The 24541-nt window shown below is 39.3% G+C and overlaps 1 protein-coding gene across 3 annotated transcripts in view; it reads left to right on the forward strand.

Annotated features, from left to right (window-relative positions):
• tln2b (talin 2b) overlaps positions 1-24541 on the forward strand; it is a 111116-nt gene that overhangs the window by 49985 nt on the left and 36590 nt on the right. For all 3 annotated transcript variants that reach the window (XM_041795177.1, XM_041795179.1, XM_041795176.1), the window contains exons 7-21: positions 8817-8944; positions 9225-9288; positions 9481-9585; positions 12325-12480; positions 13198-13299; positions 13408-13484; positions 14486-14669; positions 15689-15802; positions 16165-16273; positions 19233-19441; positions 19662-19760; positions 20153-20320; positions 20544-20838; positions 22827-22993; positions 23636-23764. In XM_041795177.1, the coding sequence (XP_041651111.1) occupies positions 8817-8944; positions 9225-9288; positions 9481-9585; positions 12325-12480; positions 13198-13299; positions 13408-13484; positions 14486-14669; positions 15689-15802; positions 16165-16273; positions 19233-19441; positions 19662-19760; positions 20153-20320; positions 20544-20838; positions 22827-22993; positions 23636-23764 (2106 nt within the window). The remainder of the gene's footprint in view (positions 1-8816; positions 8945-9224; positions 9289-9480; positions 9586-12324; positions 12481-13197; positions 13300-13407; positions 13485-14485; positions 14670-15688; positions 15803-16164; positions 16274-19232; positions 19442-19661; positions 19761-20152; positions 20321-20543; positions 20839-22826; positions 22994-23635; positions 23765-24541) is intronic.

Raw genomic sequence — 24541 nt, forward strand, 5'->3', positions numbered from 1 at the left:
AATCAGGAACATTCAGGCCATAAAATCCAAAACAGTAAAGTGATAGATGCTGAAATGCATTGTAGTGCTGAATGAAACAATATAGTTTGTTGATACTGTAAAATCTGGTGTTTAAGATGCACTTTTGATATTGTTTTTTCCATTTTATAAGTTGTCTCTAATATGAAAGTGTGAAACGCTATGACATGTACAATCATTACCACAAGTGCAACAAACACCGTGATACCTTGCACACAACCTGGTGCTGCTGAAACTTCACCTTCATTTATGGTGCGTTGCAAGCAGCTGTTTCACAGCTGAAAATATGCTGGGTTACAATAATAACACAGACCAGGCGGTTATTTATTCAGAAGTGGGAAGCATCATGACTCATGAGCTGTGGGTATAAACTACATAGGCAATAGGCTGAGAGCTCAGCTATTATACAGTGCTTAACAAATTTATTAGACCACCCTAACCAAAGTAAGGTTTATGCCACAGCTGCCCTAAATTAACAGCACTGGTAATTACCAAAATCATTTTTTAATGTTTCTGCAATGGTTGATACACCAATATGTAGAAGCTCTTTAACCCAAATGATATTTTTAATGCTAAAATATAATTATTATTGTTATCCATGAGTTTTCAAATTTACTGATTTACAAAAAAAATGGAAAAAATAGTAAAGCACATTATTATTTCTTGATTAATATGCCAAATTATAGTTATTTACTTGCATTCCTGAACAGAAAAATTAGTTTTAGTGGTTGAATGTCATGCTTGATTAATTTCTGACTTCTCAGAGAAGCCCAGTGAGCCACCTCATATTTGGGTGAATTTAGTTTGAAATCCCTCATTCCTCTTCAAAATGGTAAAACGCCGAGAGCTCACTGAAAATGAAAGAGTCCGCAATAAAGCACTTCATGATGCTGGATGGTCTCTGAGACAAATATGACCGGTGGTCTAATAAATTTGTTAAGCACAGTACCTGTAGAATAGGTGTAACAATTCAGTTCACAGTTCGGTTTGTTCCTTGGTTTTGCTTTAAAGAAGGTTGAGTTTGTCCTTACTAACAGAATATTTTGTATTTAAAGGCATTGAATACTTCATCACCAGCATGGAAATGATCATTTCGGGCTTCATATCTTTTTGTGGTCTGTTGTTAAGATTTTATCAGCCTTAGTAAAAGGGGAGGGTGTTGAGTGGGAGGACTTATAATTTAGAGAATATATTGTCTTCCAGATTTTTGAAGGTTTCAAGTGAAGGTTAGGAATTAAAGGCAAAAAAAGTTTAAAAAAATAATCGTTCAGTCTCATTGAGCAGTGATGTTTGAACTGCTGGGGTTTGGGACTAATATGGTTTCATGCTTTAACAATAGCTAGCAGGAGTGCAAACTCCATATCATGGCTGCACATTGAGGGGTCGGCTATCTGGGGTCCATGGAGATTAGCAAAGATATGATTCATCCTAAATTTAAGCAAGGATAGCCTTTTATTTCAAATCTACACAGAATACAGATTTTTTTCTATTGTTGGTCATTTCAAAATATTCCAAATTTATTTTTGCTATAAAGCTGATCAGGCCCTGGAGGCACATGTTAGCCAGGAGGCCAGCACTGTTTTTATTGAACAAACATACACACGTTGATATTATCAGCTGTGATACTGTGAATGACATCTGGGGAGAGCTGATTTACTTAACCTTTCAGGGGCCCAGTTATATCCATGGGCAAGTCTGCTCTACATGATGAAAACAGATGGTACTGAAAATGCAAAGAACCAGTCATGCAGGAGGACAGTTCGAACCTTTGTTCCCTCTTGGAGACATATTAAAGCACCACTGTGACTTGTATCCAAGATGTAATGGTACTTCATTGCTTTTCTGTCACAACAGATGATCACAGGTACATCAGATAATCCCTAATAACATAAATAATGGAAAGCTGTTCTGTAACAATGTAACAATATTTAATAATGTGAGTTTTCAACAATCCCATTGTCTTCCTGATACTCACCTGTTCATCGCAAGTACATTTCTTTTAAAACCATTCATGTGCATGTCAATGTTACTGCTCTACATAAAGGTAATTTCACATTCTGAAATGAACAGATGTTTTAGTGTGGCTACACATACCTTATATCAACGTTTCTCACAGGCACTAAGGGTAGTCAACATCTAAGCTCATGCAGATTTACCCTGCATTAGGCATTTCTTGTTCCAGAGCCTTAGAATGAAACATTGCTGGGCTACATCTGGATCTGAGTTATCATGTGTGTTTAATGAGTCGTTGTCTTCCTCTGGTATTCTCAGAGTATGAATGTGGTTATATTCAGCGGCGCTAGTTGTACCAGTTTTGTAAACTGAGGCGGTCCTGCTGGCATCAGAGGGTTCCCTGAGGGGTGTCAGCTGAGTCCGATACAGCACTACTGAGGGTTTGCTCTGTGCACACATCATTGCATTCAAACAAGCCCCTCTAGCCTGGGGAGGAGAGCTCCCCACCAAAACCTGGACTCAGACTGTGAGAGTGTGGAACTGGCAAATATGTACTTCAGGAACTAGAAGACAAATATTTAATGTATTTATACATAAGTAACTAGAATATTACATGCGTTCCCACACAAAGGCTCTGCAGAATAGAGATATATATGTAAGTATACCATGGTTGAAATATGTATAACGCTGTCTCCTCTGCTGCTGTGATGGGAGTTCCTGAATATGTTCATGAAAGACACCCAGCCATCCATCCTCCCAGCTGCTCTCCTCCCTCCTGTCTGTCTAGTCCTCTTTTTTGCCTCTGTTTTTCTCACTTTCTGTTTCCTTCCCTTCCAGTATGCCTGTCTCCACTGCTCCATCTCCTACACATTCTGACATAATCGCACACATCCCCTCCCAGTTACCCTGGCACACATCATAGCACATCCACAGCTCTGCTTTCAACACACACTCATATTTCCTTTCACAATAACAACCCCGCCCCCTGCCACCTCCTCCTTTTGCACTTTTTTTCCCTACCCTTCCCCATCCATCTCTCCCTCCTTGTCCCTCTGACAAACACTGGGATTGTTACTCAGGCAGATCACAGACTCCTCACATGGACGTGGCGCTAATTTGTCACTGTGTTAAAAAAGGCCAAAGAGAGCTAGTGGAGGGGTTTTAAACAGGGTGGAGCAAACCCTAGGTCCCTCTTTCTTTTGCCCTCTTCTTGTCTTTTTTAAATGTTTCTACACAAATTGTTACACCCTTATTTTCCTCTGTAGCATCCGTCATCATTCACAACTCCGGTAATTCTCAGAAATTCAGCAGTATTGAGTAATTGGATTCAGCTTGCACAGATGATGACATTATTGCTGGCATTTAGTTGACAGAGCATCCCTGAAAATCAGCAATGATCTCAAATGTTTATTAATGATTTCAGACTCCTCCATTCTTTCACCGACACACACACATATGATAAAACCTCTGCCAGGAACTAGATAATCTCCTTTACTGCCTGGCCACTCCCTCCCTGTCATGTATTTATGCTAAGACCAGGATAAACCAATACAGCAAGTAGCATCTCCCAATATTTCATGCTCTTTTGCTTTTACATTATTCAATTTAGTTAAATCTAAAAATAGCATCTATTTTCCCATAACTTAAGGAATGACCTGCTGTCCTGCAGACGGCAACATCATTTAATCATATTTTAAAATTTTCTTAACGATTTAAAGGTATCTGGTGGCCTTAAGGAGGCTTTACATCTTTGTGTTTAACTGAAAAATGAACAACGCAAAGTAATAGAAACTAGTATGGAGGCATTATTGCAGCAAAATGCTAGACTGCATTTTCACTAGAGCTGTCAATGTTTTTTGTTAATTAATCACAAGGGGGAAAAATGCAATAAAAAATGTACAGTGCCATGAAAAAGTTTTTACCCCCTTTCTGATTCTGGAGTTTAGAATAGAATAGAATAGAATAGAATAGAAAATCCAGTGTCTGAATGATTATCTAATTTTTTAAGGGGGGGGGGGGTTGGATCCAAACCTCTGGCCCTGTGTGAAAAAGTAATTGCCCCCCTTGTTAAATCATGAGTTAACTGTGATTAACTACAGTTTTTGGAAAGCTGAGATTAGTTTCACTGGCCACACCCAGGCCTGATTACCGCCAGATATGTTGATTCAAGAAATCACTTAAAAAGAAGCTGTCAGACAAACTGAAGTAGGCTACAAGATCTCATAAAAAAATGCATCATGCCATGATCCAAAGACATTCAAGAACAAATGAGAAACAAAGTGATTGAAATCTATCAGTCTGGAAAAGGTTACAAAGCCATTTCCAAGGTTTTGTGACTCCAGCAAACCGCAGTCAGAGACATTATCCATAAGTGGAGAAAACTGGGAACAGTGGTGAACCTTCCCAGGAGTGGTCGGCCAACCAAAATGACTCCAAGAGAGCAACGACAACTCATCCAGGAGGTCACAAAAGAACCCAGAACCACATCCAAAGAACTGCAGGCCTCACTAGCCTGAGTTAAGGTCAGAGTTCATGACTCAACCATAAGAAAGACACTGGGCAAAAATGGCACCCATGGGAGAGTTCCATGGCCAAAATCACTGCTGACAAAAAAGAACACAAAGGCCTGTCTCACGTTTGCCAAGAAACATCTTGATGATCCCCAAGACCTTCGGAGAAATATTCTGTGGACTGACGAGACAAAGTTGAACTTTTTTGCAGGTGTGTGGCCCGTTATGCTTGTTTTCAGTTATTGCTGCCAAGGGTGGCACTATCAGTTAATAGGTTCAGGGGGCAATTACTTTTTCACAGAAGGCCAGATAGGTTTGGATTTTTTTTTACCCTAATAAATAAATTAAAAAACTGTATTTTCTATTTGCTTGGGTTGTCTTTGTGAGGTATAAAAATTGATTTGATGATCCGAAACATTTAAGTGTGATAAATATGCAAAAAACTCTGGAATTAGAAAGGGGGCAAATACTTTTTCAGGGCACTGTATGCTGATTAATCACACACATATAAAAATTCTCTGTGCGCTTAACTTTTCTTTTTAATGGATAAAATCCACATTCCACGTATTAGCACAATCCTAGATTGACTAGTAAGTGGACAACTTTTTCCTTGTTCTCCACTTCTCCTGTTTCAAAAGCTAGTAGAATGTTTTGGTGCCAGTCAGAAACATGTCTTTTAGGATTGTTTTGTTACTATTATGCTACCAGTAATGCACTCTTTCTCAAATTATCAAACAGGCATACACTGTGTGATTTCCAACTGTAGAAATTTAGCTCATTCGTCACTGTGCGATTAAATCACATAACATTTTATAATCATATCCTACCTAGCTATCTCTGTCTTTCTCACACAAACATCACCATCTGTGTCACATTTTCGGCTCATCAATTTCCTTTATAATGGATGGGTTGGGGGCATTAGAAAGTTTTTCCTGCTGTTTTAATTGGTGAATAAAGATCAAGTCAGACAGTTTACAAAGAAAAAAATGCCTCTAAGTTGAGGATTCTGTTCAGGGCTCTGCTGTGGGAGCGTATGCAGTCACACAGCCAAAATATCAATTATGACAGAAATCTACTTGACCAGTCAGGAGCAGCTGGTCAGGCCATAGTCGGGTCATGGACAGCCATCAAGTCCCTCTGATCCAACTGAAATTCAGTGCAACTGAAATGTTTGTCTAAATACCTTCCAAGTGAGTTTTGTAACTCAAAACTTTTTACGTTCAGCTTTAGTGAGTCTCGACATTCTATCACATATGCACACATCATCTCAGTTGACTTCCAAGCCCTGTAACTCCAGCTCAGTTTCTTTTTATGGCCTTAATTTTTGCTTTAAAATGGAGACTAATTATTTAGCTATTTATGCCTGGTTTGTTTGTTTGTTTGTTTGTTTGTTTGTTTTTTGGCTATCTTTTACAGTTTTTTAATAGCGAACATAATTGGTCCATTCTATACCCGTTAAGTGTTGGTTCATCCAAAAGTCCAAGAGCAGAAACACAATTTGAGCATGCAGAAGGGCTTGATAATTAATCAAAATTTTGATCAAATCACATGTCCTGCTGCAGTTTCTAATTAAAGAAGGTGTTGTTTTTTAACCTGAAATGTTTGTCTAAATACCAGTTTATTACTTTTTGCAGTTAGGCTCTACACATCATGCAAACATTTAAGTGTTATTTTTTCCCTTTTAAAAAAAAAATAATTGCATATTAAATCACAATGTGTGGCAAAAAAATCGAGATTACATCATTTACCCAAATTGTTCAGTCCTAACATGTAGAGAAGGTTTCGTATGTGTGAGGAGAAGTTTTGAATGAGCAGAGGAAGTTTCATAAGCAAGCACACAGGAAAAATCAGAGATTGGCTGTTCCACAAACAACCAGAAGCAAGCTGAGTGAAAAGGTGACAGTGTTGAGCACAAAATCAGTAAGTCATGCTCTCAAAATATTACAGTGTGCTCTTGAGTTTTGCAACAGTAATGACTCCAAACACAAGACGGAGAAAGGGCATTTGAACTAAGGCCAGGTAAGGTTTGATAGAATAGCTGAAAGAGACAATCTTGTTCAATTCATTTTTGTAACTAAAGCATTTAGAATGTATTTAATAACAATGATATTATCATGGATTTGATGCTGTTAGACATTTACATACTCATTGATTTATTGACAACCCTCCTGATCATTCACTGTGTATTTAGTTGCTTTAGTGAATTCCTATATCAGCATTTATTTTAAGGCTGTGTTATATTCTGTGTGTGTGTGCTCTGCAGGGCTGTGGTGGACTGGTTGACCTCAGTGTTTTCAGCCTCTGGCTGAATGTGTCACAGCTTCTGATGTCTTGTGCTTCGCTTCCACTGATGCAACACTGTTAAAATGTCCTAGTACCAGCTCCTATATCATCCACCACATCAGAATGCCATCCATGAAAAATCCAGGGTCTGTCCTCACCATCGTAAAATGACATGTACCTGCATCCCAGCTGCTTTACCTGAGACAGTGTGGGATTTTGAAAGACTACAGCAAAGCCAGAGTCCTTTACCTGCCAAGTACTCCATTTAATCTAATTTTTTTTTTTGAGTTTGATCTTATCCAGTAAATGAGTCATGTTTTCTGGCTCAGCTGTTTCATTTTTACAGCTGTGTGGCTATCAGCTAAACATCAGATAAATGCAGGTTCACTCTGCAGATGTTCTGACTTCGAATTGACCTGCTTGTTTGCTGCTTACACCCTACTTGTACAGCATATTTTGTAAAACTGTCATTTCTGGATTGATTTGGCAGTTACATATGTGCTTAAAGATGAACAAAAATCTGCTTATGATTGGGTGCTGATTATTGTTGTTCTTATCACAAGAAATGAAAGATGAAAATAATAACTAACATGTTCATAATTTTGCATGTAAATTGTGACTACAGTAGTTATCATCCTCTGATGACTGACAGTGAGACCACAGGTGAATTTGCATCTAGAATCTTAAGGTTAACATCCAGTAATCTCCTCTTTTCTTTAAGATTGAAAATACGGGCATGTCTGTCCAGGTTTCCACATCCATATTTATGTGTTCATACAGCCAAGATTCTTCTTAAACCTTCATAACAACATGCATTGTTACTGTCATATTTGAATATGTCAGACTGTGGTATCTACCACAGTCACACCTTGATCTACAGAATATGTAGAACAGAATATAAGCTTCACTTGATCTAAAGGCTTTTTCAGTCATCTTTTGTAAAATCTAAGACCCTTTGATGAAATAAAAATCAATCTACAATAACTGCAGTCACCAGATAAGTACTGACTTTAAAATTTTCAAATCAACATCTTGTTCTCCCATTATTCCCAGTATCTTACAGCACAATAAAACCATCTTGTGAACAGAGTGTACCAGAGTGAATGGCATGTGTGAGGGCTAATTTTAGAGTGCCTTCTTGTATTCAGTGAGAGCTTATGCACTCCACTGTGAATAGCGCTGGGGAAAGGACTTGATTGTGAGTGGAGGAGATTGTTGTCCTCATTACAGCAGTAAGCTGCTGCTTAGTTTTTCATTGATGTAATGGGACATAAGAATGAGCCGGGTCCACGCCGTGCACTGATATGCTAATGCTAAAGCACTGATGGTGCTATTCTCACTGATAGCAAGGCCTCTCAGCTTTTGGGGCCATTAATTTTGCAGCAGTGAACTAGAAAGAGGAAGTGAGAGAGGGCAGAGAGAGAGAGAGAGAGAGAGAGAGAGGCAGAGCTGACTGCCCCCTGGAGAAAACTGCACACACTGACATCCATTTGAAAGATGTCAACAATGGCTTCTCCCTTTCCATCCTCTTAAATGCTGAAGATGATGTAGACAGTCTGACTGAAAATGCATGGAAACATCGGTGATGTCTCAGCAGCACCAAACATAAAAACAAATTCAATGCATTTCTTGGCGACATATTGGGGGTCCATTCTGTAATGCAGATGGGATTCTGTGACCACTGGTGCATTTCTCTAATGTTTTTCTCCTTTTAATAACACATAATGTGGCTGTGATGACAAATAGTCTGAGCTGCTACATTTGAAAGCCAGCAGAATGGCTTTTATTGTCACTAACAAATCTTATTTGTCTCCCCTGTGTGGAGGAGTCTCAGTAGTGATGTCCCGGCTCTAGAAATATACTTACTCATTCAGTTGGGCGATATCCTCACTGTGAAGCCATGCTGCATTCAAAGCACATAAGTGAAGTGCTCATTATGGAGCTATGTCGGCTGAATTTTGGATGTCTTTCATGCCTTTGTAGTCTCATGGTTCAAACTTAAGCTACCCCACCCCTTCTGCTCCCCCCTCCCTCTCTTCATGTCTCCTCTAGGCTAGGGATGATATATTGAACGGATCCCACCCTGTCTCCTTTGATAAGGCCTGTGAGTTTGCAGGGATCCAGGCTCAGATCCAGTTCGGACCCCACGTGGAGCACAAACACAAACCTGGATTTCTAGAGTAAGCTTTTCCTAACACAAACATTTCTTGTAAAACTATACTTCATGTTGTGGTTTCTTTTGTGAGGTTCACAGCTGTGCATGTATAGTAGTTATCTGCAAGCTGTTGCTTCAGGGATTTCCTCCAGTGGAAAGCTCAGGGGTGATGTCAGCTGTTACAACTGTTTTCTGATATGTAGGCAGTAGGGCAAAAATGACCTCATATGTTGAAGTATGTTAACAGAAAAGGAAATGCCTGTAGCTCAAAGGGTAAACGTGTTAAATTGTCATTTTCTCTATAGCCTGAAGGAGTTCCTACCTAAAGAGTACATCAAGCAGAGAGGGTCCGAGAAGAAAATATTCCAAGTATGTACACAGCATTGCTGAAATGTTGCATTTAAAGAAAATAATCTGTTTGAAACTGTGAACAGTGCCTATGGGAATTATAGTAATTTGTTCTCCCTAAAACGCATGTAGATCTCATAACCTTTAGTAACATGTAACATATGCACTGATCAGCCAAATGTGTTGGAGATATAACTGATATTGTTTGTCCAGGATCATAAAAACTGTGGAGAGATGACTGAAATCGAAGCAAAAGTGAAGTATGTGAAGCTCGCTAGGTCACTGCAGACGTACGGAGTGTCATTCTTCCTGGTCAAGGTAAGATCTGAAACCAGACAGATTTAAAGTAAATTCAATTATTCTTTTCTTAAATGTTTATTCCATGTAAATGTTTAGTAATGCAAATAATGTGCTCAAAATAGAAACAAAATTTCTGCCTATAAAGATAATTAAAACCAATTTTTCTTCAGGCAAATGGAGGAGGTGTTAAAATGCAGTTTCAGTGCTTAAAGATGTGAAAGAATGGAAGAAACACAGCCAGATGATAAGGAGGATATAAACAAACCTCTTGTTAGCCATTTCTGGAGAAATGAGTGTGGATCTGCTTACTATCAAAAGGAAGTTTTCCTTTCCTCTTCTTCCAAAGTGTTGGCATTTAGCTGTAAGCTTATCTCTTTTTTTCATTATTTTTCTTTTTTCACAAATTTGTACAATTAGACTCCTTACATTTTAAGCAGGTTTTACAAATTTTAAACAGATAAAAAGTATCAAAGGGCCTGTGCCATGAACGAGTGACTCTTTTAGGTCCCAAAGCCGTCGACCTCTTGGCTCCATCTCTAGTGCACCGTGGGACTGAAAGTAAATAAAAAGGCTTTCCCTGCACTGGAAGACCAAAGAGTGAAGGGTCGTTAAAAAATAGTTGTGTTAACCTAAAAATCAAAGCTAGCTATTCTAGCTCTTTTTTTCCTGAGCTGATAAAACACATGATTGGTTTTTTAAGTAAAAAGAGCTCAATCGCTTTTAGTAGGTTTTGTTATTGCACCCAAATTATTTCACAGTCAACCTTTATTCTGCATAGTTCTCCCAAAATGCCTTTGAGCATTAGACACTTTTACACTATGAGTGAAGTTACTGACTCAGTTAGACAAGTCCCACCTGTGAGGGCCAACCCAAACATAAGGAAGATTTATTGAACTCTGGTAAAAATTTGACCTATGATGTTCATATTGGTCTGCTTGTTTGCATATTTTATTTTTATTTACTTATTCTTCAACATCTACATGAAGTGTTAGATTATCTGGCTGTACCTTGTTCAACATCTAACCTCTCCTTTTTACCCAGATAAATGTTGTTTTAGTGATGTCCACTATAGATTAACTATTGTATTTACAATATGTTGTTACAGTTAGTGATGTAAGATTACAGGGTATGAATCCTCACACGTCCAGCCATATGACTCCAATGTAGACTTCTTCATAAAACAGGCACACACCTGGTCATGATTCTTCTATATCATATATTTATATATTTATATATTTAGTGAGGCTGTGATAAGCATGCTGCTCTGAATTGCCCTGTGCATCCAAACTTTGCAAAAGCATTTTGAAAACACTAAAAACCCCACTCTCTCATCAAATCAGAAGCTTGAGGGTGCAGGCTTACACGTTTGCAGCTCAGCTGCACACTCTGAGCTGTGAAATACTTGTGACAATAGCAATTCTGTCCTGTTCTGGTTTGGTGAACACAAAAGTGGAGTGGAAGTGCAGAGTACGAGCAGGATGAAGTCACACCAGCAGGTATTATAAAAGCTCTCTGACAGCAGCCGATTTAGTTAGCAACATGCAGAAGAGAGGGGAAAAAGAGGAAGAGTGCAGTTGTCTGCTAAGGTCTTAATGGACGCTAAATGGGAGTTTGGCCCTGAAGTTAAAGCAGAGTGTGGGGTTAGGATTTTCTTTGTGTGCAAGCGTGTGAATGGAAGAGTGTGTATGTGCTTCTACATGTCCAGGAAATGTGTTTGATGAGGAGATGCAGTGATGGAGATTTCCAGGCTCTGTTAAATAATTCACTCCAGCTGCACTCAACTCTTGATGCTAGCAAAGCAAAAAGTGCAGGCCTGGCTTTGTTGAAGCAAACTCTGGGTTTATTGTTACCTTCCAGTTATCTGCTAGTCTTTAATTACTGAACATCAAAGTATGAAAGCTTTCTATTGCAGTGAACTTCACAGATATGTAAATACACAGCATTCGATGACAATAAGCATTTATGTGTGGGTTTGCTGCAGCCATCCATGCAGGTGTGCTGTGTATAAAGCTCTGCTTTTACTGGGACATTTTATACAAGATTTTCCCATGAATGATCAAGGTTAAACTATTTGAAATAATATAATACCTCAGTTGCACACTTCAGATTAGAAAGTCAAACTTCCTTTTTACAGCCTTGATAACTATGACGTTCAAGCGACACAACTTAAAACAATGAGGGTTTTTAATAAACCTTTGTTTAAGGCTTATCTGTCCTTGTTTTTAAGAGCACGGAGCCTTGAAGCTATTCCACTTATTGGCCTTTGTGCCATGCTCTGAGCTCTCAATGTAGACCGAGTGATTAAAAAAAAAGCACAATAGCCCGGAGACGGAAAATGTACGTGGACTCCCCCGTCTCTACAAACCGCTAATTTTTGTGTCATCCTCTGCACCCATGGAGGGGAGCCAAGTGTGGGCTCAGTCTCTGAAGTGAACTGTAATAGTTTTCCAGTGGGCAGAGTGCTGAGAGCACTGGAGCCGATCAGGCAGAGTGCTTGTGGAAGCCCCATGCTGGTGTGCTGACAGTGACTAAAGCCTGTGGAGACCCTGTTCAATAAAGCAGCCGTTAAACAAGGCTGAACTCTGCTGGGTCACTTCACAGCTGCCCTTCTCCGCCTCCATTTAGGGCTTAAAGCCATGGACACAGCATGCATATTACAACCAAACTGACTGAACTGCACATCCAATTCGCATTTGCACCTTCAATGAATCATCTGTGTAGGTGTTTAACACCAACTGATGTTTTCCTATCTGACAGGAAAAGATGAAGGGTAAAAATAAGCTGGTCCCGCGGCTGCTGGGGATAACCAAAGAGTCAGTGATGCGAGTGGATGAGAAGACGAAGGATGTGGTGCAGGAGTGGCCACTGACGACAGTAAAGAGATGGGCTGCCTCCCCCAAGAGCTTCACCCTGGTACTGTGTGATGCTTTGAATCACTCCAATGTTATACACAGCTAATCATGTGCACACATTCAATTATTCTTCACAGCTCTGCATCACATTTCAATCTTCCCCCAGTTTTCATTTTCCAACACAAACAGAGCCCTTAAAATGTCAAGACCTCAGACTGCAATATTGAATGTTTTCAGAATGCTAGCTGGCTATTTCATCTGAGTTAACAATAGATGCCTAGGGAAGAATGTGCTGTATTTAGATGCATTATTCATCTGAAAGCATTTTCAATTTTCTTTACCAGATGTTGGATACAGTGCTGTCTGCCCCCCCCCCCCCCAAATTTGGAGAGGGGCTCTACATTTAAAGATTAATAGATTATGCAGATTTTAGAAAATACTCCACGGTATATTTGCCAACATTGATTTAAACTAAAAATATTCACCCTTACATTTTTGCATAGAGCTTTGAAGAGAGTTATGAGATGCACTGCATCTTATTTTTAATCAGCTCTTTAGAGGAATGGGATGCGCTGTAGAAGACAGCCAACTTTTCTTTTTATTAAGAGTAGAAATTAAAAAAGGGTTCACCAAGTTTATTCCAACCTTCAACTCAGTAAGCCTTTTTTATCTGCAAGAAAAATATAAGACTTTAATTAGGTATAGGGTGTTTTATCATTTTTAAATGTATGTCTAAAAAGCTTACCCTAAATCTCTGCTGTCTTCAATTCATCAAAAGGATTTTGGCGAGTACCAAGAGAGTTACTACTCGGTCCAGACCACAGAGGGAGAGCAGATATCCCAACTTATCGCTGGGTATATTGATATCATTCTTAAGAAGGCAAGTAATCAAATATTGATGTCAAACTTACAATAAAATAGTATCCTTTACATCTCATTCTCTGTACTTACTCCCACATTACTGACTTTGGTGTCTTGTATTCTACAGAAACAGAGTAAGGACCGGTTTGGCCTTGAGGGAGAAGAGGAATCCACCATGCTGGAGGAATCTGTGTCCCCAAAGAAGTGAGCTGCACTAGTGTTTTGTTTTATTGTATTTTCTTTTCTGTTGCTGTAGTTATTGATGTAGATGTCTGACCATTTTTAGTCAGGAAGCAAATTCATCTTATTTTTCTTAAATTTACTGTTAAATCGTGCATGTAATTACATTTTGTCTGCCCATTCATACCTTAAACAGAAGTAATGTTGAAATCAAACAAAAATAGCACTAAATTTTAAGATAGCATTAGTACTGATGTTTTTGATACTCTGGGAACTACCTTGTATGATTTTTTGGGTTCGGTGAAGCTAAGCATAAAAACTGCCTTAGGGTAAAGCCACTAAATAATCATCTACTTTTCCACATTTGTAAATAAACAGGTAAAGATATTAAATAATTTAAAGATGTCTTACTGCTTAGTTTGTATCTCTCAGTAGGTAGCTGTCTCTTTTGAGCATACAGCTTCACTCTAACTCTGTGACTAACACATAAATGTAATGCTGACGTTATCAGGGCTCTGTCACACAGAGCTCAGAAATTTGTTGTCACTGGAAATCCACATGGCTCATAGTGAAACGACTCTCTAGCAAAATGGGGCATCATATTCCTGCTGCGTATGGGCCAATTGACTCATGTTGTGGTTCTCAGCACAAAAACATAATTGCTGCCTCTCAAAACAAGCCATAATTAACCATTAGAGTCAGGAGCATCTGTTGAGCTGGGCATAAAAACAGACATCTTTCCGTACAATATTTTTTCTGACAATGCTAACTCACTGCAGGAACATTTGTTTGCGTGATAATTGCTTTAATTATAATTCTGTGACTGTTGCCTTATTAGCTGGAGCAACTACCTGAATTTAAAGAAGCACTCCTAAGTAGCTAAGAGGAAATCTAAGACAGAGAGTGTGCAAATCACAAAGCTGCTGTCAAGATAAAGAGTTAAAAAAGGTTCATTTTGTGTGTGATGGTGAAACTGAGTCATTCTAAAGTTCAGTCTCCACTTTCTGTCCCTTTTCTTTGTAAAGATCCACAATTTTGCAGCAGCAGTTCAATCGGGTGGGCCGAGTGGAGCACGGCTCGGTTGCACTTCCAGGTATAATTCGTTCTGGGTCTCTTGGCGGCCCCGATACCTTCAATGTTGGCACCATGCCGTCTGCACAGCAGCAGATCACCACAGGGCAGATGCACAGAGGACACATGCCCCCACTGGTGAGTTAGAGCGTTTTCACTTGCAAGCACACATGGTGTGCTTAACAAATGTCATATTCCTCCCCTGTCAGCAGATTTTAATTATCATTATAATCTCATCGCCCTGGGTATATCTGTCCAGTTCATATTACTGGAGTCATTATCCTAAATCTGTTTTCATCTTCTAACTTTTTCATACTTTATTCAAAGGATGATTGAGAATATTTACCAATATTTGTGGATAGCACATACAGTCTGCATTGATTGATGTTTGGATCAAATGAAAATTTTCGTCAGACTCCTTTTTCCAATACCCTTGTTTTTTCTTCTTTTTCTAGAACAATATTCATCTTTTTCTCAATAACTATGTAGTCTCTAAAGAGGGATTTAAAGAAACACTATTTGTGCTGGCATAAATGTAGATGGTTCAGTATGTTTTCTGTGTTTCAAAGCTGAGGATTAAGGAGTATAAATAAATAAAATACACAACAAGAATGATGTTTAATGCATGGAATGCATACATTAATGCTTACACTGGTGCTGATAGAAATGAAGCTGTGACTGACACACAATGAATCCCATCTTGAACATGAGAGAGTAAATCTGTTCCTTTGTAAACAAAATGAGATGTTAATCAGCTGTATCCTCATCTATTTTGGGGATCAGGATGCAGCCATCACCTAGTCATGTTTTTTTTTTTTTTACCAACAGATATCAAAATGCCAAATAAATAAGCACTGATGTGCCCAACAAGGCAGTGAACTTTCATTCATGCATTTTTTTAATAAAACGATCTGCAGGAATGGAAATATTGCTTACAGCTGCTGCTGTCATCAATAAGTCTTATAAAGAAGGCTGAGAGTAAATAAGAAATAAAAGTTTCTTGCAGACGCACTAGAAGTCCATCTGCCTCCTGCTGTTTATAGAAATTAGATTGCAGGAATGAATGCATCACAGTTTGTCTCCCTCTTCAAATAAGTTCTGAATATTGATATTGCTTTTGTTGAATTAAATGCATGCTGTGCCTCTGTCGTTATTAGAGTCACGCCCAGCAGGCTCTGATGGGGACCATCAACAGCAGCATGCAGGCTGTGCAACAGGCACAAGCTGACCTGGGACATGTAGATAATCTGCCTCCACTGGGCCATGATTTGGTACGTCTTCACTACTCGACAGTTTTTAAAAATATTTAAGGACAGATAGCTAAACATAGACCTCTTCCACAGCTCATTGTTTAGTTCCTTTTTCACTCTGATATTACAGCCTCTAGCACAGCAAAGACAGATTGCGTAGAAATAAGCATTTACAGCACATCAAAGTCCATCATATTTCATAGATATAATTAGGATGTAGGACTGACTATAAATACAAAAGCTGTATTTTATGCTTGAATGTTTCCAAAGCTGTAGGTGTTGTTCAGCCCTAGTCCTTTAATCCTGCATGAGAAAGTTTATAGGAGCTGAAAGTCTCCCACTGTGATGAAAGCCAACAGCTCTCCTTTCCTCCCATCCAAAAGGCATCCAGAGTTTGGGTTCAGAACAAAGTGGACGAATCCAAACATGAAATCCACTCTCAGGTTGATGCCATCACCGCTGGAACAGCATCTGTGGTCAATCTCACTGCAGGTGAGTGCCCAGGAGAATAAACACACAGCTGAGGGATGAAACACTATCACTTTTCAGTTTTCATTTGCTCCATTTATTTTGCACTCGAAGTCTAGTTTAGGAAACTTCATCTGGAGAACCCACTAAAGCCTTGATTCTCAACTGGTGGGTCCGGACCCAAAAGTGGGCTGTAAAGTAATTTCATTGGATCATGGATGTGTGCCTAGAAAAATATATGTGGCAAAAATATCTATGATGTACTTTTATTTTCTCCATCTCTTTATTCCATCACATCTTTTCTTCCATCTAAAGTTCAAACTAAACGTTTCATTAAAAACATTTGGTGATGATTGACACATTTAATAAATCTGGTCCCCAGTTTGTCATTAAGGAGGTGATGTTGGGTCCTGACACTGGAGCAGTCACTATCCACTGCTCTTAACAAATTTGCTATGAGTATTGCAAGTTTGGTTTAAAAAAAAAAGTGTGATTTTGATAATGCTTTATAATACTGTGATTTACAATTGTGATAACATAATACATAAATGATATCATGAGACTATTTGCTTGGTTATCAAAGAAAATTTAGAGATTAATGGAATTTTGAAGAAAGCTTCTCTCATCTCAAAACATTCAAATATTAAGTAGGACAGAAACCTGAAGTTTAATCAGTACTGCTCTCAAAATAACTTGTTTTTTTTTTCCAGATGGCACAGTTGTAAACTTAAAGGCCTTTCTACAGGCATTTTTGCAAATCTTTCAAGTACTAAGTGCAGTGTGTGAAACTGGGAAATATTAGCAACATGAAACGGTAAGATCCTAGACTGTGATGCAGACTTCTGGTGGTAATCGTGGAAACAAGTGTAATTAAAATAAATAAATAAATAAAAGGTTACTGTTTGCTCTCTTCCATGGTACAGTAAAAACATGCAAGATGTAAAGATCCAAGATTGTGAACTCTATGGAGGGGACCCGCCCTATATACATAGGGAATAAAAGGGCTTATTCTTAGTTATCAAAAAATCAAACAATTTTGTATATTCAGGTCATTAGTTTAGATAGGTCTATTCATATATATTGTGTTTCATTTTACCAAATCTATTCCACTAAATGTTACTAGGTTAAATATTAACCACTGCACCTTTAAAAAGAAATACTTGCAGTCTTTATGCAGCTGTGTTATTGCACAACCTGACATCTTAATTGTGATTAGAACTTGTTTTTGCCTTATTGTAACCCTGAAGTAGGAATTACTGAAAATTAGTGATATCAAACCATTAAAATTTTCAACTGTGATTACTCTCAGAATGTATGTAGTAAATTAGAATTAATCTCCCCTTTATCTTTCTCTTATGTCACTTTTTGAAATACCATTCTTTTGCATTTAAAAGGTTTTTGTCTCTGTGGTTTTTTATCTGCACTGTTTCTCAGCACAGATACAGACCTGATTTTTTTTTTTTTTTTTTTTTTTTTTAAGAATAAGGAACTATCAGTAGACTGATGATAGGACTGGGCACTTAATTAAAATTGAGACAAAATCACAATATGTCCTACTGCAATCTTTAAATGGAAGAAGCTGCAGTGTTTTTTTGACTTGAAATGTGTTTCAGAATACCATTTTGTTAAAATTATTGCATTTAAAATCGCAATAGTGGAGAAAAGAAAAAAATGCAATTACAATATTCTCTTAAACCATCGATCCATCCATTTTCTGTACCACTTGTCCTGTTGGGGGTCACAGGGGCCTGGGGCCTATCCTGGCTGTCATTGGGCGAGAGGTGGGGTACAACCTGGACTGGTCACCAGTCAATCACAGGGGTGACATAGAGACAGACAACCAGGCACATTCACTTTCACACCTACGGCCAATTTAGAGCGATCAGTCAACTTAACCAGCATGTTTTTGGTGGCGGGAGGAAGCCGGAGTGCCTGGAGAGAAGCCACGCATGCACGGGGAGAACATGCAAAGTCTGCACAGAAGGCCCTTACCGGGGAAAAAAAATAAGGGACCCTCTTGCTGTGAGGTAACAGCACTAACCACTGCGCCGCCGTGCAGCCCTTCTCCTAAACCATTCAGCCCTAATAAGGATAATGACTTGAACTTCAGAAAAGAAAAACAACTTGTTATGAATTGAAGAGGAACAGAAACAGTAAACACAATATGCTGGCTACTTTGACTTGTCCACTTAGTGAAATGAGACATTAATGTGCGTTGTTCAGTATTTAGCCTTGTAAAATTTAGCAGAACAAACTTGGTAGAGCAAAAACATAATACATCAGTAGGCGTGTCTAAAGTAGTACTAACAATCCTGAATGTAAAAAATTGTTCTATTTTTATTAACTTGAAATAAGCCTTTTATTCATATTTAAGGAGGGTCCTCTCCATGGGCTCTGCCATCTTGGATTTTTGCATCTTGCATGTTTCTACAGTACCACAGAGGGGAGCAAATAACAGATACACTTGTCTGAAAATTCCCTTTGTTGCCACAGTTACCACAAAATGTGAGATTCACTGTCTAGAACCTGACTGTTGGATATCATTATTATCCCCAGTTTCATACGCTGCACCTTAAAAGAGCAGTGGTGGACTTATTTTACATCAAACAATGTAGTGGCTCAACCAAATTGTCCTGGTTGGGTCAATGAAGCATGCAGTGGTAAAATGTATGCACTAATGATGATCCTTAATTATCACAATTGATGCATTTATGCTGACTGGCCTACTGAAAATATTTAGCGAGTAATTCTGATAATGAGTTCCTGTAATTTTTCTACTTAGAGACAAACAGTGAACTTTTAGTTCTAGCGTTTCTTATGGTATCTGATACAAAATGAGCCTTTTTCACTGTGAAACTATCAGCAGTAGAATCTAATAATGGCACCAATGTGCATGTAACTTTATGTGACATACATTCTTTAGGGAAAATTAAGATGCACAGCAGAGAGAAAGTTTGTAACAACAATGATCACTTGCCTGCAGGTGAGCCTACAGAAACAGACTACACAGCAGTGGGCTGCGCAATCACCACCATCTCCTCCAACCTCACGGAAATGTCTAAGGGTGTCAAGCTGCTTGCGGCACTAATGGACGATGAGGTGGGCAGCGGACACAAGCTCATGGGTGCTGCCAGGATGCTGGCAGGAGCTGTGTCAGATCTGCTCAGATCTGTTGAGCCTGCAGCTGCTGAGGTGAGACCCCCGCAGATTATTTTACTGACTTGGACTCCATCCCCCTTTGTAATCCACAGTAGCCACAAATCCACATTCAGTACTGAAACTCCTGCTTTTTTTCTACCAATGTCCCAATGAAGATAAGTTTTGATCCAGAAGTCTGTTGTGGATAATTCATGGAGTTGTCTGTGTGAGAGCAGCTCAGTGTAATGAATGTGATGATGTCATCCTCGTACAGCCCAGACAGACTGTGCTGACTGCAGCAGGAAGCATCGGACAAGCCAGCGGGGATCTGCTCCGTCACATGGGGGAGGGTGAGACCGATGAGAAGTTCCAGGTTGGACACCACCCACTACTGTTTCTATGACACTGCTGGCCAAACAGGAAGACACAAATACTCTCAGGCCTTTAAAATGTCAATACATGCTGAAGTAATCATCTCAAGCTCTAATATTAGACTCAGACTTCATGTGTATCAAATAACAACGTGCCAGAATGAGAATCTCACACATTTCCTATCTAAAATTCCTACAAATTCATCACTATTTGCTCTTGCTCACATCATTTTTCTTGTTTGCTGCTGTTATTCTTTGTGCATTTTAAGAGCCAGTTCTCAAGCTACATCACCTGAACATAATGAGCTGAAAGCATTTACTCGTCTGCTCCCTTCAGTCACATGTGCGCAGCTGTGCTGTGTTTTAGTGAAGGACATTGATTAATATGTTGCAGGACACGCTGATGAATCTTGCCAAAGCAGTGGCCAATGCAGCTGCTATGTTGGTCCTGAAGGCCAAGAACGTGGCCCAGGTGGCTGAGGACACCGTACTGCAGAACAGGGTGATTGCAGCTGCCACTCAGTGTGCCCTGTCCACCTCACAGCTGGTGGCCTGCACCAAGGTACTCCTTTCAGACTTATTCATCTCAGTGGTCAAGTTGGTAAAGGACATGGCAACATGCAGGCACAATCAACGGCTCTGAAAATATTGTTTTATTTAGGTTAATATTTGGGTAGACTAGATTAAGGTAGGTTTATTTTGAAGGCCTATATTTCTTCTTCTTTCTGGTTGCCTTAACTCTTGTAATCCATCCAACTTTCTGCCAATGATTTTGTGTAACACAGGTGGTGAGCCCGACAATCAGCTCCCCAGTGTGTCAGGAGCAGCTTGTCGAGGCTGGGAAGCTGGTGGACCGCTCTGTGGAAACCTGTGTCAAGGCTTGCCGCTCGGCTAGCGACGATGGCGAGCTGCTGAAGCAAGTTGGGGCAGCAGCAGGTGTGGTGAGCCAGGCCCTCAGCGACCTGCTGCAGCATGTCCGCCACTACGCCAGCTGTGGCGAGCCCATCGGACGATATGACCAGGCCACAGACACCATCATGAACGTGACAGAAAACATTTTCACCTCCATGGGGGATGCAGGTGAGTATAGAAAGAAAGCTTGTTAATACTTCAGCTAAAAAATAAAGTTGGTTTCTGTTGAATTAATCACAAATTCTTTTCTCAAAACATGAAATACAATGAACAATCAGGTGAGCTCTAATGAATCTGCTTTCACTGAAAGCAGGTATTCATTCATTGAGGTATTTTTATGTGTTTTGACAGCACAAAAGTGCCTGAAGATATTTTTGTTCATGTTTAGTGATCTAAAAAAAATCTTCAGAGACGTTTTCAAAGCTCGTGCTGTTTGTTATGGTTCGAGACATGAGGCTGAAGAATTTCCAAACCCAACCAGTCCTCAAGGGGTTGTAGGAAACATGTCATCCAAAACCACTACAGAGCTCTGAATCTGGTCTCAATCAACATCAGCGAGCCTTTGAAACTTAAAAGGAAACACATGACCTGGGCATTTCTGTGAGGGCAATTTTTTTTACCCCCTGTAAATCACCGAGAAAAAAAGAAAAACTGTTGCAATAGCTCAGTATTCAGTGTTCTTCTACTGAATATTGTATTGGTTACTTCCCAAGGCCATTGGATGTAGGTTGTAAAGCACCTGGATGTCTTGTCTCTCTTAGTCTCCTCTGGGTGAGTTATTTCAAGCTGCAGGTGGGTGTTTGGGAAACACAGCTTTTTATAGCAGGTGTGTGGGGAAATGTTACATATATTCCAAAGACTTTTATTTGTGTGAGAGAGGATGACTCACCGGAAACCTTCAGCTATGAAAGTCATAAGGGTGAAAGTGATGAGATGCCGCAGGACCGGGACAAGTTCAGGAATTTTTCAGTGATGTGCAAAGGTGGAGTGATATGATGATAAGAGTATTTTAAGGACTTATGCTGGAAGCAGAGGATTTTTCATTAACTGCCCATTTTATCTTCAGTTTTGTTAATCCAAAATTGCTGTTGTAGCCAAAAAAGACATTCCCATCTGATATTTGGCCTCTACTGTCTCAAGAAGGACACATTTTTTCTAAACATAATCATATTGATTTTGCAGTTTAAACTTAACTGAAGAACATTTATGATATTTGCTGGACTTGTTTTAAAAAAGTGTAGCAACTGGATTTGAAAAGTTGAGCCTTAAATTTGCATTCTCTCTAAAAGCCACATTTAGTGCCTATAAAATGTATCCAGCCCTTGGACGTTTTACTGTTTAATGTATTTTTAAAAATCAGTCATTGTCATTATAATTTGGCTTTTTGACCAAAGAAAAAAAAACCATGGTCAAGCTGATGATGGTCTGGTATGACTAAAATGGTGCTTTTTGGCTGTCAGACAAGGCAGACACCAAACACTGTACATCACCACAAACACACCATCCCCACTGTGAAGCACGGTGGTAGTAGCATCACGCTGTGGGGATGCTTCTCAGCAGCCAGCCCTGAGGGCTTGTAATGTTAGAGGGTAAAATCAATGCAGCAAGCTATCGTATAATCCCGGAGGACAATCTTATCCAATCTGCATGAGTACTTTGGCTTTTTTGTCAAAAGATCAAAATTATGTCAACCACGATTGATTTATGAAATCAATGAAAGGGTAAAACATCTAGGAGGTAAATACTTTTTATAGGCCCTGTAGGGTGTCTCCAGCAGTGTTAAATTTGTCAACTATAACTATGACTAATAATGTTCAGTGACTACTATTTTCAACAAGGAAGGAAAGACTAAGAATAGAAATAGATAGAAGAGATGGACAGAGATAGACAGATAGATTGATAGAAAAGATTATTTCTCTCAGTTCATTTTGGTATTACAGTGTCATCCATGTTGATCCAGTCTTTTATAAAGTTCTAGCTGCTGACGGTCTACCAAAATCTTGACAACAAAAGGACAAAACTCACTGAAAAATTAACAGTTGAAAATAAATTGGCAAAGATGTCTAAGCAGTTTTCTAGCACAAATGGCTCATTTTTGATTTTGTAGAACAAACACCTTTTATACTTACATAATGCTTATTCTGATTGTTGAATAGGTGAGATGGTGCGCCAGGCCAGGGTGTTAGCTCAGGCCACCTCTGACTTGGTCAACGCCATGAGATCTGACGCAGAGGCTGAAGTTGATGTTGACAACTCCAAGAAACTGCTTGCTGCAGCCAAACTCCTGGCTGACGCCACAGCTCGGATGGTAGAAGCTGCAAAGGTGAGTGTAACAGGTTGGCCTAACAATTTAATGCAACAATTTGACTCATTTTAATGTAATTTGTCAGAAAACTACAACTCAACTTAAGAGTCTTGAGACTTTTATTTAGATTAATACAGACGACAGATTTTCCATTCTCTTCAATTGCAAAGAATCAGTTTGACAGTCTTTGTTCCATTTTCTTTTTTCTACACTCTTTATGGACTGAGTTGAATGATTTCTTTAGAAGACAACACATTTTTGTATTGCTGCATGCACTAGTAACCAGCATGATCAAATCCTAAATAAAAGGGTGCAGCGTCAGTGCCTCTTAATAAGCCTTTGGCGCTGCTGAGCAGCATATTATCAGTGTGAAAAACTCATGCAAGTGAAACGCTGCTTATGGCATGTTAGATGTTTTTGATCTTGGATGCATTAATCACCACATCACTGCCATTATCAAAGGGAAGTGGGAATCTGGCTCCGATGGTTTCCCTGGAAACTGTCAGAGAGCAGGCAGAGCTAAATACATATTTTCATCTATTGTACTGCATATAAAACCCCAGTTGTTCATTGTTCATTGCTACTGTCTGGTCACCATTGTTAAATTCTGTCTGTGTGTCATGGCCATATTTGTGTGTGTGTCTTATTTTGAATGTGTAGGGGGCGGCAGCCTACCCAGAGAATGAGGACCAGCAGCAAAGGCTCAGAGAGGCAGCTGAGGGGCTACGTGTAGCCACTAATGCTGCAGCTCAGAACGCAATAAAGAAAAAACTAGTCAACCGGCTGGAGGTGAGTCAGAGAAGTCTACATGTTTTGAAGTGTCACACAGACATTTCCTTTCCATTTCATTATTTTAATATTTAATTTCAATCTCAAGTTTTTCTTTAAATGTTATTGAAAACTTGTAGACATAAGGCTGCCAGAATGCAGATAAAATAAAACGACTTATCATTCATTTGTACAAATGCAACCCATTTAGAGTTGTTTTCCTCTCCTGTAGGAGTGGGTGACCCCATTAGTGCTGTGAGTGAACTATCAAAGTGTAAAGATCTGTGTTTAGCCTTTGTGTCAGTTTGCCCCTGGGTGCTCCAGAGTACCCAACGCTGAATTTCTCAGGCCCATAAAGGATGCTCCACTTAGGGCTGGGATCAGCCTGTTTTCAGATTTACATTTCAGCATGCTTTCTTCCTTCAGAAGTTCATAGTAAGGGTGCTAATGGCCACTGAGGAAATGAAGATCAAAGTGTCATGAATCTGGAAGGCTCTAGGCCCATTAACATGCCCTTAAAGTTGGTTACCTGTGGTCTCTGAATACTCTGCTGTTGCTATGCAGATATGCGGATGTGAGCATGTTTTTTTAAACTAGTAAATTATTCTATTTCGAGAAAAAGTTTTGTCCAATGTTTTATGTTAATTCCACGTGCAGTTTAGTCTTACCTTCCTGTCAATTTACTGATATCATGTGTTCTGACTGTCTTGTTTGATCCTTCCCTCCTCATTCACTCAACAAAGAATGTCTCTTCCCTCGCTCTGTTTTCAATCCTGTCATGGCTTCAAAGCTAGCCTT

The sequence above is a fragment of the Cheilinus undulatus genome, linkage group 9, assembly GCF_018320785.1.
Source record: "Cheilinus undulatus linkage group 9, ASM1832078v1, whole genome shotgun sequence".
Taxonomy (NCBI): domain Eukaryota; kingdom Metazoa; phylum Chordata; class Actinopteri; order Labriformes; family Labridae; genus Cheilinus; species Cheilinus undulatus.